This window comes from Telmatherina bonti (assembly GCF_933228915.1).
Source record: "Telmatherina bonti genome assembly, chromosome: 22".
NCBI lineage: Eukaryota > Metazoa > Chordata > Actinopteri > Atheriniformes > Telmatherinidae > Telmatherina > Telmatherina bonti.
This window is the reverse complement of record NC_136631.1, coordinates 16,682,531-16,695,711: the sequence shown is the minus strand read 5'-3', so window position 1 is coordinate 16,695,711 and position 13,181 is coordinate 16,682,531. Positions and strand designations below refer to the sequence as shown.

Here is a 13,181-nt window from a genome sequence, read left to right as displayed (position 1 = left end):
TTCCTTTGCTAATCACAGCGTAAAGGCTTACCTTAGATAAAATCATGTTCAGAAGCTTTGAACAGACATGCTTGACAGCTCTGTGCTGTAAACAGCAGGTGGTTCTGTTACCATCCCTGCCCCCCAGTCTGACAGCCTGCTTTGTGTTTGCTACGTGAGGTCTGAACCTGTGCTTAACAAGCATTCATACAATAAATGGGCACAACATGTCTACTGCAAACAAAACAAAACAAAACCCTCCTCACCCAGTCAGAACTTTTGCTTTTTATTTGGTGGTAGATTCCAGAGCTCGTTCTCACACAGCAGTGTGACATGGAGACTGTTGAAAATGCACACACTCAGTTTGTTTTGTTTGTAAAATGTTAAATATTTGTTGTAAACACTGCAGTGCTTTGTGGGATGTTTGCTCTCAGGGGATTTGATATTCATCTTACAAGGCCAGCTGTGTTTTCTCTTATAAATAAAAATAATTTCACTGTCAACACAATACTAATGACACAGGAAATGTGGAACTTTTTTTGTTATTTCAATTAATGTTAACCATATCAGATAAGCTTCCGGTGTAATAAAGTTGCATATTTGTTCCAAACATTGTGTTTTCTCCTTATTCTGGAACATTAAGCTGCTATATTAGCACGTATATATTGTATAATTGTAATATGTATCAAACTGCGCATTTTTTTCTATTTGTGCAGGATGACTGTGTGCTGGAGCCTGAGTTACATGAACGTGCTGAGAAGCTTTTCCGGATTCTATTGCGCTACATCACAGACTTTCTGGTTTGGGAAGAGAACTTTGAGCTATCAGCTGAACTCCAGCCTCAGTATGATCTGTCAGATCACATGCAAATGCACTAAAATATGCAAAATGCTCGACTCAACTTTAACAGCATATTTCTTTCTTTGCAGGACAAAAGAAAACACATACTACTGTGTACTGTATAATGATGAGCACCACTCATACGACCACGTGATCTACACCCTGCAGCGTTCTGTTAACTGCGATCAGAATGAAGCACATATGCACACAACACTTATTGATAAGGAGGGACGACGGGCTGTTAAAGAGAGGAACCCTTCGTTCCTGTCAGCAAGCAAAAGACCTCATTAGGGTGAACAAAATCCTTTGACTCCTATTAAAAAAAAAAAGGAATAAATCAATGTTGAATTTAGTTTTACAGTCTACTTCACTCCTGTCTTTGTGTTGTATTGCAGTCCAACTCTGAGCACATTTCCATGCAGCCTCTGCGCGTGGAGATCCTGCACGCTACCGTAATGGCTCATCAAACCTTTGCTCTCCGCCTCGGCTCCTGGTTTCAGAAGATCATTGGTTATTCAGGTGCTGTAATAATTGTCATCATACCGACACCAAACATACTGTAAAGTTCCATCATATTTGTGTGTTTTTGACCCGTATCTTTTCAGTGAATGCATCTCCACATAGCACTTTGTTGCACATGTAGTTACACAAGTGGTGTTCTGTGTGTCTTGTGCAGTGGGCTTCCGACAGGCCTTCTGTCAAGTGGCTTTGGAGCCAAACGTCGACAGGGATCGGCCTTGTCTCATTAGCCGGCTCATGCTGCACGATGCCAGGATGTACAAAGGTGAGCAGATCTCAGCTGTTTTTACACAAATCATATTTGGATTCCATGTGACAATAACATAAAACTATCTTCCCTTTTATTTCCTCAAGGATCTCGCAAGATAGTTCATGAGTTGATTTTCTGCAGCATGTTGATGGACACTGAACTTAAGAGGCTTTTTGCAATCGAGTTTACAAAGGTAACCAAGTGTTCAAAATGTAACTTTGAGAAACTTTTGAAAGCTTTTCATTTATTATGTTTTTGTTTTCAGTACTACAAACAGCTGCAGAAGGATTTCATTAATGATGACCATGATAGGAGTATATCTATCACAGCTTTGTCTGTTCAGATCTTCACTGTTCCCACACTAGTAAGTCTTGCTTCCTGTGCTGCAGATGCAGCATGGGATTCTTCTTGAAATTGTGCTAATCAGTAGTAGCGAGGACCGTTTCCATTTCCATCCAGTTTTAAATCAGTTTTGTGGAACTGCATAGCAGATGAATAGCAAAACTCTTTGAGATGACTTTGAACCTTATTATAGTTTTGCCTTTTATGTAAAATCTTTAGAGATCTCATTTTGTTGGACATTCCTCCCACAAAGTATCAGCAGGCATCTTGTGGGAACATTTTGCAGCTAATAATTTTAAAGTTGCTTTAACAGACATCAGCTTTTATTTAGTAAACAATGTTCCTGATTTATGACCCAGATTTACTTTATGCATGCTTGTAAACTTTTTACAACTTATATTATGACTGAATTCTGTATTCAGTTTGATAAAAGGATACATTTGATTAAGTTTGATCCATATTTGAAGGTAATCTGTGCATTAATGCAAACAGTAATCAGGGGAATGGTGCAAATGCTGAATGTAATTGAATCCTGTATTTAAAATCTGCCATATTTCATTATCCATCCCTGTTCTTGCAAACCTTTCCTCTTTCAGGCCAGACAGCTGATTGAAGAGGGCAATGTCATTCAAGTTATAGTCGATACAGTCATGGAACTGCTGCACGAACATCTTGATGGCAACAATCGCTTTTTCTTCCTGGGCTACAACACGGACAAGTTCTCACGCATCCAGGTTATCTTCCATGACCTCAGGTAATGCAGAGGCAGTAAGTTGACACAGTGATAGTTTGTTCTTAAATGATCAGTCTTCATTAAAATACATATCATATTTAGGTATATTCTCATCAGTAAACCCTCAGTGTGGACTGAGGAGCTGCGCAGACAGTTCCTAAAGGGGTTTAGAGTGTTTCTTGGGCTTCTGAAATGGATGCAGGTATCAACTAATCCAACCCTGAATCATTCTTTGAATGTAGTTTGTATATGTATATTATGCATGATGGTATTATAAGTATATACATTATGTAAGTGTATGAAAACGTATATAAATAGACATGGAATTATTAATGCTCTTCCCTTCATTTAATTATCAGGGTATGGAGGAGGTAAAGCGGCAACTTGGTCAACACATCGCCGTGGAGCCCGAGTGGGAAGCAGGCTTTACTCTCCAGATCCAGCTCCGGCACATTCTTGCTATGTTTCAGGACTGGTGTTCATCTGATGTGAGAACTGTGAAATCTGCAAGTCAAAACTTAAGTTAGGATCTAGGTTCTGTTTTATTGGCTTTCTGGAACAGTCGGTTTCCATTTTAGCTTTCAGATACATCAATGTGGGTTCACACATACTTAAAAAATTTCCTGTCTTTGCTACATATTTATACTGAAGTTTGGGAAATGTCTCCATCACTGTTTTAGATAAATTCACACAGGAAGCCGATTAACACATCCTTAAAATATATAAAAATGATTGACAGTATTTTGCACAAGGGCAGTGTACTGAATATTTAGCTGGTAAATCCACCAGTGTTTGGAACAGAGAATTCCTTTAGTTGCTCATTGCTTACTCTATTTTTGCCCCTCACAGGAAGACCTCTTGCTACTTGCATTTAAAGAATGCCACGCCGTTCTGATGCAATGTGACAACCAGCCCTTCCACAAGGACGCCACAGACTACTATATGTGCAAGCACATTCTCAACGTTCGTCCCTATAAAGTCTCTCAGGAGCCAGCCAGCATACACCTGCCCCTCTCCAGGCTACTGGCTGGTAGGACAATTTATATTCAAGACAAGCAAAGATAAATTAGTTTTTGTGTGAATGTTTTTCTTTTTTTTCTTTTTTTATTGTTTTTTCAGAGCTATGAACTTACTGATTTGTGCATTGATTTGTGTTACTGATTTGTGATTTGTGCATTGATTTGTTTTTCAAAGGACGATTAATGAATCATTGTGTCAGCTGATCCAGAATTCTGCAGCCAGAGTCCTGACCAGAACCAACAGGAGAGACCATATTTCTCCAGTTTTAGCCTCTCTTCATAGAATTTAAAATCCTTCTCCTTACATATAAAGCCCTGCACAGCCAGGCACCACTATATATCAAAGACCTCATTGTTCCTTATGTACCAACCAGAGTACTTCGTTCGCAGACTGCAGGCTTACTTTTGGTTCCTAGAGTCTCAAAGAGCCGAGCAGGAGGCAGAGCCTTTGGTTATCAGGCCCCTCTCTTATGGAATAAGCTCCCAGTTAGTGTTAGGGAAGCAAACACCCTCCCCACCTTTAAGACTAGGCTGAAGACTTATCTTTTTGATAAGTCCTATAGCTAGGGATGGTTAGCATCCCTTAGTTATGCTGCTATAGGTTTAGACTGCTGGGGGACATTTTCTGATACACTGAGCTTCTTTCTTTTTCTCTTTATCTCTCTCTTATACCCGTCCCCCCCTCCCCCCCCAAATAACAGTGTTGCATCATTAACATGTATGTCTTCTGTCTCAGCAGGTCTCCCTGGCTGGGAGTAGCAGTTCCTGTTGTCTGTTGTCTTTCTGTCCTCTTCCCCCCCACACAGTAGAGGCAGATGGCTGCCTGTTCTTGAGCCAGGTTCTGCCGGAGGTTTCCTTCCTGTTAAAAGGGAGTTTTTTCCTTCCCACTGTTGCCAGTGTGCTTGCTCAGGATGGGAGATTGAGTTGGACTCAACTCAATCTGTTGGTTTCCTTATACAGGCTATTATGAATTGGCTTTCATTATGTTTTCCTCTCTGTCTGTAAAGCGTCTTGAGGTGGCATTGCCGTGATTTGACGCTATATAAATAAAGTTGAATTGAATTGAATTGCATTGTGGTCCACAGGTTTGTATGTCCTTCTGTGTGCAACAGGGGTGGTTAAACATCTGGATAATGCTGTAAGTAATACCACAAATTATACTGATTTATGTCATTGTTACTATATCCTAAATGAACTTTTAACTTTGGTTCTTCAACAAGCAGGTAGACCTGCATTGTGATGAGAAAATGAAGAATTTAGCTGCTTCTGTTGGCATTTTGTTGCAGGAAAGCTATGACTTCACTCAGCTTGCAGAGCATCCTCTGCGCTGTGTGGTGCTGGCCGCACAGGTCTCCGCTGAAATGTGGCGGAGAAACGGGCTGTCGCTGGTCAGCCAGGTAGACTTTGTTCTTTTAGATCCACAAAGCATTGTTTCCATACTGAGTTATATCTCCTTTGTTTTTCAAAGGACGATTAATGAATCATTGTGTCATATGAACAGATCTACTACTATCAGGATGTAAAATGCAGGGATGAGATGTACGATAAAGACATTGTCATGCTTCAGGTGGGTGTCAGTCAGCTGTCAGCAATCTCTCAGCATTTGTTGTTCATCTTTTTTGTTTTTTTCGGTTTGGCAAATGCATGTCATCTCTTAATTGTTTACAGATTGCTGCTTCCAAAATGGATCCAAACCACTTCCTGATGCTGATTCTGCTAAGATTTGAGCTCTTTGAATACTTCAACGGAAGTTGCTCATGTAAAGACCAGGCAAGTAACACCTGAATACTGATGTAGGAAAGACAAAAAGAAAAAGAAAAAGCACAACATGTTGTTCCACAAGATGTTGTTCTTGACGCATAAATGCAACTAAATTTCCAGGATGAGTTAACGCAGTGGAACCGTTTGACGGAAGAGATGCTGTACCTGCTGATTGTCATCATTGGTACAGTCTTGTATTCTTCATAGCATCTCATTATTGTTTATTTGATTACACACTACATTACTGTATCTGAACAATGGTCTGTGTGTATGTGCAGGTGAGCGCTATGTTCCTGGGATCAGTCAGGTGACCAAAGAGGATGTGACCATGAGAGAGGTGATCCACCTGCTCTGCATTGAGCCCATGGCTCATAGCAGCCTGGTCAAAAACCTACCGGAGAATGTAAGTTTTTTTTTTTAATGCTACATCACAATATAAATATTGACACGTTCTAAACGGAGGTACTGTCAATAATGCAGTATCCATGTTTTGTGTTCAGGAAAGCCATGAAACAGGCCTGGAAGCAGTGATCACTAAAGTTGCTACATTCAAGTATGCTCATCAAAGAAATGCAACTAAAGTATAATATATGATTAAAATAAAGAGGGTTTAATCTGTGTGTTGTGTTTCTGTTGTTAGAAGGCCAGGAGTGTTGGGGCATGGATTATATGAAGTGAAAAAAGAGCGACTAGTAGAGTTTAACCCTTTCTTCTACCATTATTCAAGATCTCAACATAGCAAAGTAAGACACTGCCTGATATCACATGAACACTTTTTAGCTGGATTGATCCTGTAAATAAAATTATTTTTACTTCTTGTAGGCAGAGGAGTCTCAAAAAAAGAGGAGAACTCAGGATGGCAACGACAAAGGTGACTTGTCAGACTCTTCTTCTTACATGTTGCAATTCTTTTCAAACTAGTTGCTAATGACTCAGCTGTGATTGTGTCTGTACTCAGCTCTGCGCCCCCCAGTGCCTCCAGCCTTTTGCCCAGCTTTCTCCAGTATTGTGAATCTCCTCTGCTGTGATATTATGATCCACATATTGAGACACATCTTGCAGAGAGCTGCAGAAGACCGGCCCACTCACTGGACAGAAGCAATGATCCAGAGGGTAAACACTGCATTTTTTAAAATTTTTCCTTGCAAGACCCCATCCTGCTATGAAAGAGTATTTGTAACGTATTACAAAAAATGGCATTATAATTCACGTTTTGTCACACAGGCCTTGCACCTGATTGGTCAGGCTTTGCTGGAGGAGAAAACGCAGCTTGAGCATAGCACTGTGGAGGAAGTAACCTTTAATTTCAGCCAAAAGGCCTGCGGTGAGTGGAAGCAGTTACTATCGTCAGCACTGACTAATCTCACTGATTATTTTTATGAATATTTTTTTTCTCTGCAGTAATTGGTTCAGAACATGGCAAGTCACTGTTTGCCTTGCTGTCCAAGATCAAGTCTTTGCCTTCTCTTGAAGCTCAAAAAGACATAGTGACATGGCTTCTACAGGTAGTCTATGAACAGAGCCACTTTGTACTATTTATAGTTTTAAAGATCTTAAACATCATCATTCAGGATTAATACGCTTAATAGTTACATTTTGGGTTGATTTGTGTCTTCCAGATGTTTGAGATTGTTAAGTGCCTTAGAGAGAAGTCTTGTCCCACAATGTCCATGAGCATGGAAACGTCCAAACCAGAAGAGGTAAAAAAAAGATAAAACAAAAAACAACAGGAAGTTAATAGGAAATTTATTTACATACGACACACTAATATAATTCTACCAGTATAGCAGCTGTTCTGCATTTAGACTTATCTTCTGCTGATCCAGAGTGCTCAGGACAGAGAAAAAGCCGAGCGGAAAAGGAAAGCAGAGGCAGCTAAGCTTCATCGGCAGAAGATCATGGCCCAGATGTCTGCTATGCAGAAGAACTTTATCGAGTCAAACAGGATGCTGTATGACAACATGCCTGAGAGTGGGACACAAGGGGAACCCGTTGCGTCTGCTGAGAAGTGAGCCCAGTTATTCCCAGCTCTACTTCAGTTTTGTGCCGAGGACTTGAGTTGAAGAATTACACCAAATGAAACTGTATTAATTCTTAGTTTGGGTTGTTTCTTGTCTCCAGCTGTGCCATGGAGGAGAGAGAACTCTGTATAGCCATTGGGCCTCAGAGAGGGCCCACACCAGCTGAAAGGGACGTGCTAACTTGCATTCTCTGCCAGGAGGAGCAGGAGGTGTTACCTCAGGCTCCAGCCATGGTACTAACTGCTTGTGTCCAAAGGTCGACTGTGCTGACGCAGTGCCGTGGAAAGATACCGGTCAACAAGATCGATGGTGAGACTCTCAGCATGGATCCTACCATTTACTTTGTGAGAAATTGCAACTGTAAAGGTAAACACTGAATAAGCTGCATTCAGGACAATATTGTGGGATCAACTGTTCCTCATATTTTAACAAAAGGACGACTGCATGGAAGGAATGGAATAAAAAAAAAAAAACAACCTAAAAGGGCTGCCTTTAGCACTACATAGCAACACCTGCATCCAACTGGACTCGCAGCAGTTACACTTATCTATGATGTCCCCCATCGTTTGATTTCTTGCTTGTGTTGTTCTCATTCTCAGGTGTAAGTCGCTTTGGAGAAAAGCTACTGCTAAATGACTATAGAATAGAATAGAAAAGAAAAAATGTCTCTGAAATGTTTATCTTTTTTTCATCTCTGGAAGGACCCGGGACATATCCCCTCTTCATGCCTCCTGATTTGGCTGTGGGAACCCACACTGGCAGTTGTGGACACGTCATGCATGCCACATGCTGGCAAAAGTAAGAATTACATTAGAAAAAAAGCCTCTTAAATTATTTTTTTAATGGTAGAAGTTTGAGTTGTTATTCAGACATTGTGGAACTCATGATTTTCTTCTTGACATTCTGAAAGATATTTTGAGGCGGTTCAGAACACAACCAGGAACCGGCTTCATGCTGAACTGATTGTTGATTTGGAGAACGGAGAATACTTGTGTCCCTTGTGCAAGTCTCTGTGCAACACTGTGGTTCCACTCATCCCATTAGAACCACTAACATTTAATTAGTAAGCCTGATCCGCGCACCTCTGACAGATTTTAATATTCAGTCCACATATGTAGGTCATTTGAATATTTATTTTATGTTTACAGTGAAAATGCAGAAATAATAAGACAGCATTTGACACTGTCTCGCTGGATCCAGATCATCTTGGCCCGGATTAAAGGACTCAAGTCCGTGACTCAGGATAACGGTAAGAAGAGTGACAGTGCATACCATTATTACACTTTTTTCTTTTAGTTTCATGACATATGAGAAGCCTTCTGTTGAGAAATATGCCAACAACTTAATTTGTACCTTTTTTCTTTTTTCTTTTTTTATTTAAATCTCTCAGATTTGAATGCAGAAGGCGGTAATGATGGTGGAAGTGGTATTAGTGGTACCACTGGGCTGTATGGAGAGGGCCAGCCAGACTTTAGGTCCATCCTGAGCTTTGGTGTACAGGAACCGTGAGTTGCAGCATGAACTGCTTCACTATTACTCTCTCCACTGCACATCCTTCTGACCTTTTTTACGTTTTGGTTCTTAGGAGAAAATTCTCGGACAGCATTGCTGAGATGCTGGTTGTTTGTGCCACCACAGTCCACAGGGTGGGACTGAAGACAGCACCCAATGAACTGTGTCCTCGTGTGCCCCTTATGGCCTGGAACACATGTGCCTTCACTATTCAGGCCATAGGTAGCATAAAAAAAAGTCTTTTTTTTTTTTTTTTTACTCCTTGCATCTTTTATTGATGTTTACATTTCCTAAAGAATACTTTCTGCTTGTTACAGAGAATATTTTGCAAGAAGAGGACAAACCGCTATTTGGATCCCTACAAAACAGACAGGTGGGGTTTCACATAATGACAAGCAAAATTAATAAATGTAATTATTGTATAAAATAAATATTTTTTTTTTCTTTTAGCTTGCAGGTCTGAAGGCGATTGTTCAGTTTTCAGCATCACAACGACTGAAGAGCCCTCAGGCTGCCATCCAAAGACACTTCACTGACATGATGGGGGGTAAGTCGTCCAGCCAAGCTTGCTCAGTGTTAGGGATGGGTTTTGAAACCACTTATAAATTTGTACCCATTTCAGACCAGTCAGTACCAAGGTATTGATAAGCAAGTTTTGGTGCTTTTTGTTACCTTGAATTGATTATAAATGTGAAAATGATGACATGAACAAAACTGAGCAATGTTTCACTTTGTGCTCACCACTTGTGCTTTGTGTGGATCCAACTGACTTCACAGATATAATCTTACCACAGATTGTCTCTCCTCAGTCTTGCTTCCTGTCATGAGCAGAAAGAACACGCCTTCTATTCTGGAGATTGACTGCTTCCATCTTCTGGTAGGTCTTCTGTAAAGGGAGCAGCTCCTGTTTCGTTTTAATCTTTTGTCCAGTCTGTAAACTAATGTTTCTATAACACTTTCCATGGAACAAACTGTAGCATAACGTAATTTATATGGCAAATGTTCCTTTTCCTGATAATGGCAAATAATTAGGCTTGTGATGATAAGCTTTTGTCCTGATTCGATTCAATTTTTGGGTGCCAATTCAGTTAAATTGCAATTCTCACAATTTTTCAATATTGCTGATTTGTATAGACTTTAAAACAAAAAAAAAATGTACAACAGTTTTTTTTTTGCTTGTCATTTTTCTTGATTTCAAATAGGAAAAAGTAACTAGTCGCCAGATCATCATTCTGCTGCTATAATGCCCAAGAAGACAAGTAAAAAGATCAATAAAAACAATTAAAATGATAAAAATTTTTATGTTAGATTATTTTTATTTATTTGGAAAAAAAAGATTTTTCTGAAGCAGAAAAACTCAGATTTTTGATTTTCCAATTTGCTTTTCCCACCCCTTCAAATAATACTGAAACTTAAGCTTTTATTTTTGTGTCATCTGTGATGTAGGAAAAATAAAATCTATTGTCTGTAATTTGATTACTGTCTTATGTTCTGATTATGTATGTTTTCTCAGGTGGGACTGGTGTTGTCCATGCCCTCTCTTTACCAAGAGGAGGCTGTAGACTTACAGCCATCAGCTGTGAGCTCTGCCTACAATCATCTCTACATCTTGCATCTGGTCACCATGGCACACATTTTGCAGGTCCTCTTGACATCTACAGGTAAAAAGAAACAAAAAATGTAGAGTGAAAACATTTTTTTTCCTTTAAATATACTTTTAGCTGACAGCCTATAAAAAGAGTGGCGATATGTTGTTATTTTTATGAACTAATTGTTTTTAATTTTTGTGAAGATTTTCCTGATGCAGAGGACGGAGAGGAGACAGAAGAGGCGAGAGCTGCAGCAGAATTTTACACAACAGTGTCTCAGCACACTGGAAGGTAAAAGTTCTTTCTTTTCTTTAACTTTGAAATATACGGAAGCTGCTTTTTTCTTTTTTTTTTTAAAATTAAGGTTTTATTTATTTATTTATTTATTTATTCATTTATTTATTTATTTTTCTAAAAACAATTTTTGTATTTAAACTGTCTCTAAAGCCCATACTTGAGGTATTTTCTCTCCTACAGAAACTCTGCTACTGAATTCTTAGGAACACCTTACTTTAGTTTAGTTTTTTTTAGTTTTTCTTCCCTGTTTGTTGACATCACCTTGGAATATACTTACATAATGCCTGCCAAGTAGGTAGTTTGGCAAGTTTAAGACAAAATCGCCTGTCACTGCAGCAGCCGTGCTCCTTTGTTGCAAAAAAAAAAAAGATGCCTTCTCATTAAGCTCTTTTTGTTGGCTTTTGCTTGTTCAAATGTGCTGCTCATTGCTGTATCAGTGTGTGTTTGTAGAGAGCAAGCTGGCATGACCGGCTCATGTGAGTGACTACAGTATTGTTTTAGATATTGTGTTCAAGCGCTCCTCAGCCAGTAAAAGTCAGTCCTATGTTGACTCTTGTCTCATCACTTGCTCTGTCACTTCCTCTTACGTTTCTTCATTAGCTATGGTGTGGCCGGTGTGTTTTTATTTTGGTTACTCGCATAACATAAACATGCCAGTAACCAACATAAAGCTGCTTCCCAGAAGTTCAAGTTGTGACGGGCAGCTTCTTAGTCCTGGGAGAAATGTGCATTATATGCTATCAAAGAAAAGTCACGAAAGCAGAGTTTTAAGGTTGGAAAGGTTTGTAAAGGGACTTTAGTATAATGAGTCTGAAGAGGAGAACATGAACTCAGAATGGCAAAAATTACATTTTGCTGAAGGTCTTGATTGTAGTTGTCTTCTATTAGGATGGCACTAAAGGATACATGTAAAAAGTGTGGAGTTGAAGTTATTATGTCCATAATGCCTGAAAATAAAACTAATCAAATCAACCAGTCATCAAATAAAGTGGTATTAATGATTTTAGTTATGGAAGCCTAAAGTGGCGACTCTTAACAAGACAAAGGTTTATCGCTACTGAGATGTTTATTTCTTGGGTTGTAGTTTAAAGATTTCAGCTTCACATTATTTTCATTTTAAGAGTGTTGTGTGTCATGGTGCTTCTATATAAATGCACCAGGTTATAGATAATAGTGTGAGCAGTAGGTGAAGGGGAAGTACATGCTTCAAGCAGAAACCTGCTGCACTGCGTCTCTGTAGAGTTTTTCATTGTTCATAGTTCTGCTGCTGTTCAGATTATTTCCCCTCATCCAGCGGTGTACACAGGTATAAAACCTCTTGCATACTCTGTGGTTTGCTCCTCAGGTTGATTCCCGATTTGTCCGGCAGCTCTGTAGCACAAAGAGTGAAGATGGGGATTGAACCTTTCCTGCGCAGTGCTGCTCTCTTTTTCAACTGCCTTACAGGAGTGCATCCTCCGGAGGAGCTTTCCAGTACTTCTGGTTAGTCGAACAGTTGGGTGTATCGTCTTTATGATGTGTAGCACATCAAACTTTGTGCATTGAACTTAATGTTTTTTGTTGTAGTTGGATCTCGAGGACAGATGGAGGCTCTGTGCAGTTACTTGGCACTACCCTTCAATGTGTTCCAGCTCTTCCAGGACCACAGAGACACCATTTCTCCTCTGCTTCAGAAGTCAGGAAAATCTCTGATAGAGTTGTTGGTAGATAAGTCAACCATGTTGCAACTTGAAAATGTTTTGTCTTTTTAGGTGGTGTGGGAGCCCAGCTGTAGCGAATGCCCGAAAAGGCAAAACCCAGCCCATCAGGTTGACTTCAATGCTTGGATTATGTCTGAATTTGGTTTCTAATAGACTTCCCCCAGAAGTTGATCTATAAAACTGCTCTCTCCCACAGATATCCCAGGAAAAGGAATCGCTTGATTGATCTTCCTGAGGATTACAGCGCTCTTCTCAACCAAGCCAGCCATTTTCAGTAAGTGACTGTGTTTTCATCCAGGGTCTCCCAGTCAGCTGTAGATGAGCAACTTTGTGACCTGTCTGCACTCTGGCCATAGATGTCCGAAATCAACAGTTGACGAGAGAAAGCATCCGACTCTGTGCCTGTTTTGTGGGGCAATGCTTTGCTCACAGAGCTCCTGCTGTGTCACCAAACTGGAGGGGGAGGAAGTGGGAGCCTGCACTGCGCACGCTTCTACCTGTGGAGCAGGAGTGGGCATGTTCCTTAGGTTGGTCAGCCAAGCTGCATATTAGAAACCAGTTTTAAAATTCATGGTAGAAGTTAATGATGGAGATTTTTTTCTGCAGAATGATGGTTTAT

At 40.0% G+C, this 13,181-nt stretch overlaps 1 protein-coding gene across 1 annotated transcript in view; it reads left to right on the top strand.

Moving 5' to 3' along the window:
* The window catches only part of ubr1 (ubiquitin protein ligase E3 component n-recognin 1), a gene marked incomplete at its 5' end in the record, with an annotated part of 20,707 nt that overhangs the window by 3,189 nt on the left and 4,337 nt on the right, over nt 1-13,181 (top strand). The window contains 41 exon segments of the mRNA XM_079261583.1: nt 696-823; nt 909-1,062; nt 1,064-1,111; nt 1,215-1,338; nt 1,496-1,603; nt 1,693-1,781; nt 1,854-1,952; nt 2,527-2,684; nt 2,766-2,865; nt 3,023-3,151; nt 3,513-3,693; nt 4,768-4,820; nt 4,969-5,079; nt 5,184-5,249; nt 5,351-5,452; nt 5,564-5,627; nt 5,722-5,846; nt 5,944-5,996; nt 6,084-6,186; nt 6,266-6,314; nt 6,402-6,556; nt 6,668-6,767; nt 6,845-6,948; nt 7,063-7,143; nt 7,270-7,451; nt 7,565-7,773; nt 8,166-8,262; nt 8,375-8,527; nt 8,613-8,713; nt 8,855-8,969; nt 9,050-9,198; nt 9,294-9,349; nt 9,427-9,523; nt 9,786-9,853; nt 10,490-10,637; nt 10,769-10,856; nt 12,208-12,344; nt 12,429-12,537; nt 12,614-12,670; nt 12,759-12,836; nt 12,919-13,089. Of these exon segments, the coding sequence (XP_079117709.1) occupies nt 696-823; nt 909-1,062; nt 1,064-1,111; nt 1,215-1,338; nt 1,496-1,603; nt 1,693-1,781; nt 1,854-1,952; nt 2,527-2,684; nt 2,766-2,865; nt 3,023-3,151; nt 3,513-3,693; nt 4,768-4,820; nt 4,969-5,079; nt 5,184-5,249; nt 5,351-5,452; nt 5,564-5,627; nt 5,722-5,846; nt 5,944-5,996; nt 6,084-6,186; nt 6,266-6,314; nt 6,402-6,556; nt 6,668-6,767; nt 6,845-6,948; nt 7,063-7,143; nt 7,270-7,451; nt 7,565-7,773; nt 8,166-8,262; nt 8,375-8,527; nt 8,613-8,713; nt 8,855-8,969; nt 9,050-9,198; nt 9,294-9,349; nt 9,427-9,523; nt 9,786-9,853; nt 10,490-10,637; nt 10,769-10,856; nt 12,208-12,344; nt 12,429-12,537; nt 12,614-12,670; nt 12,759-12,836; nt 12,919-13,089 (4,499 nt within the window).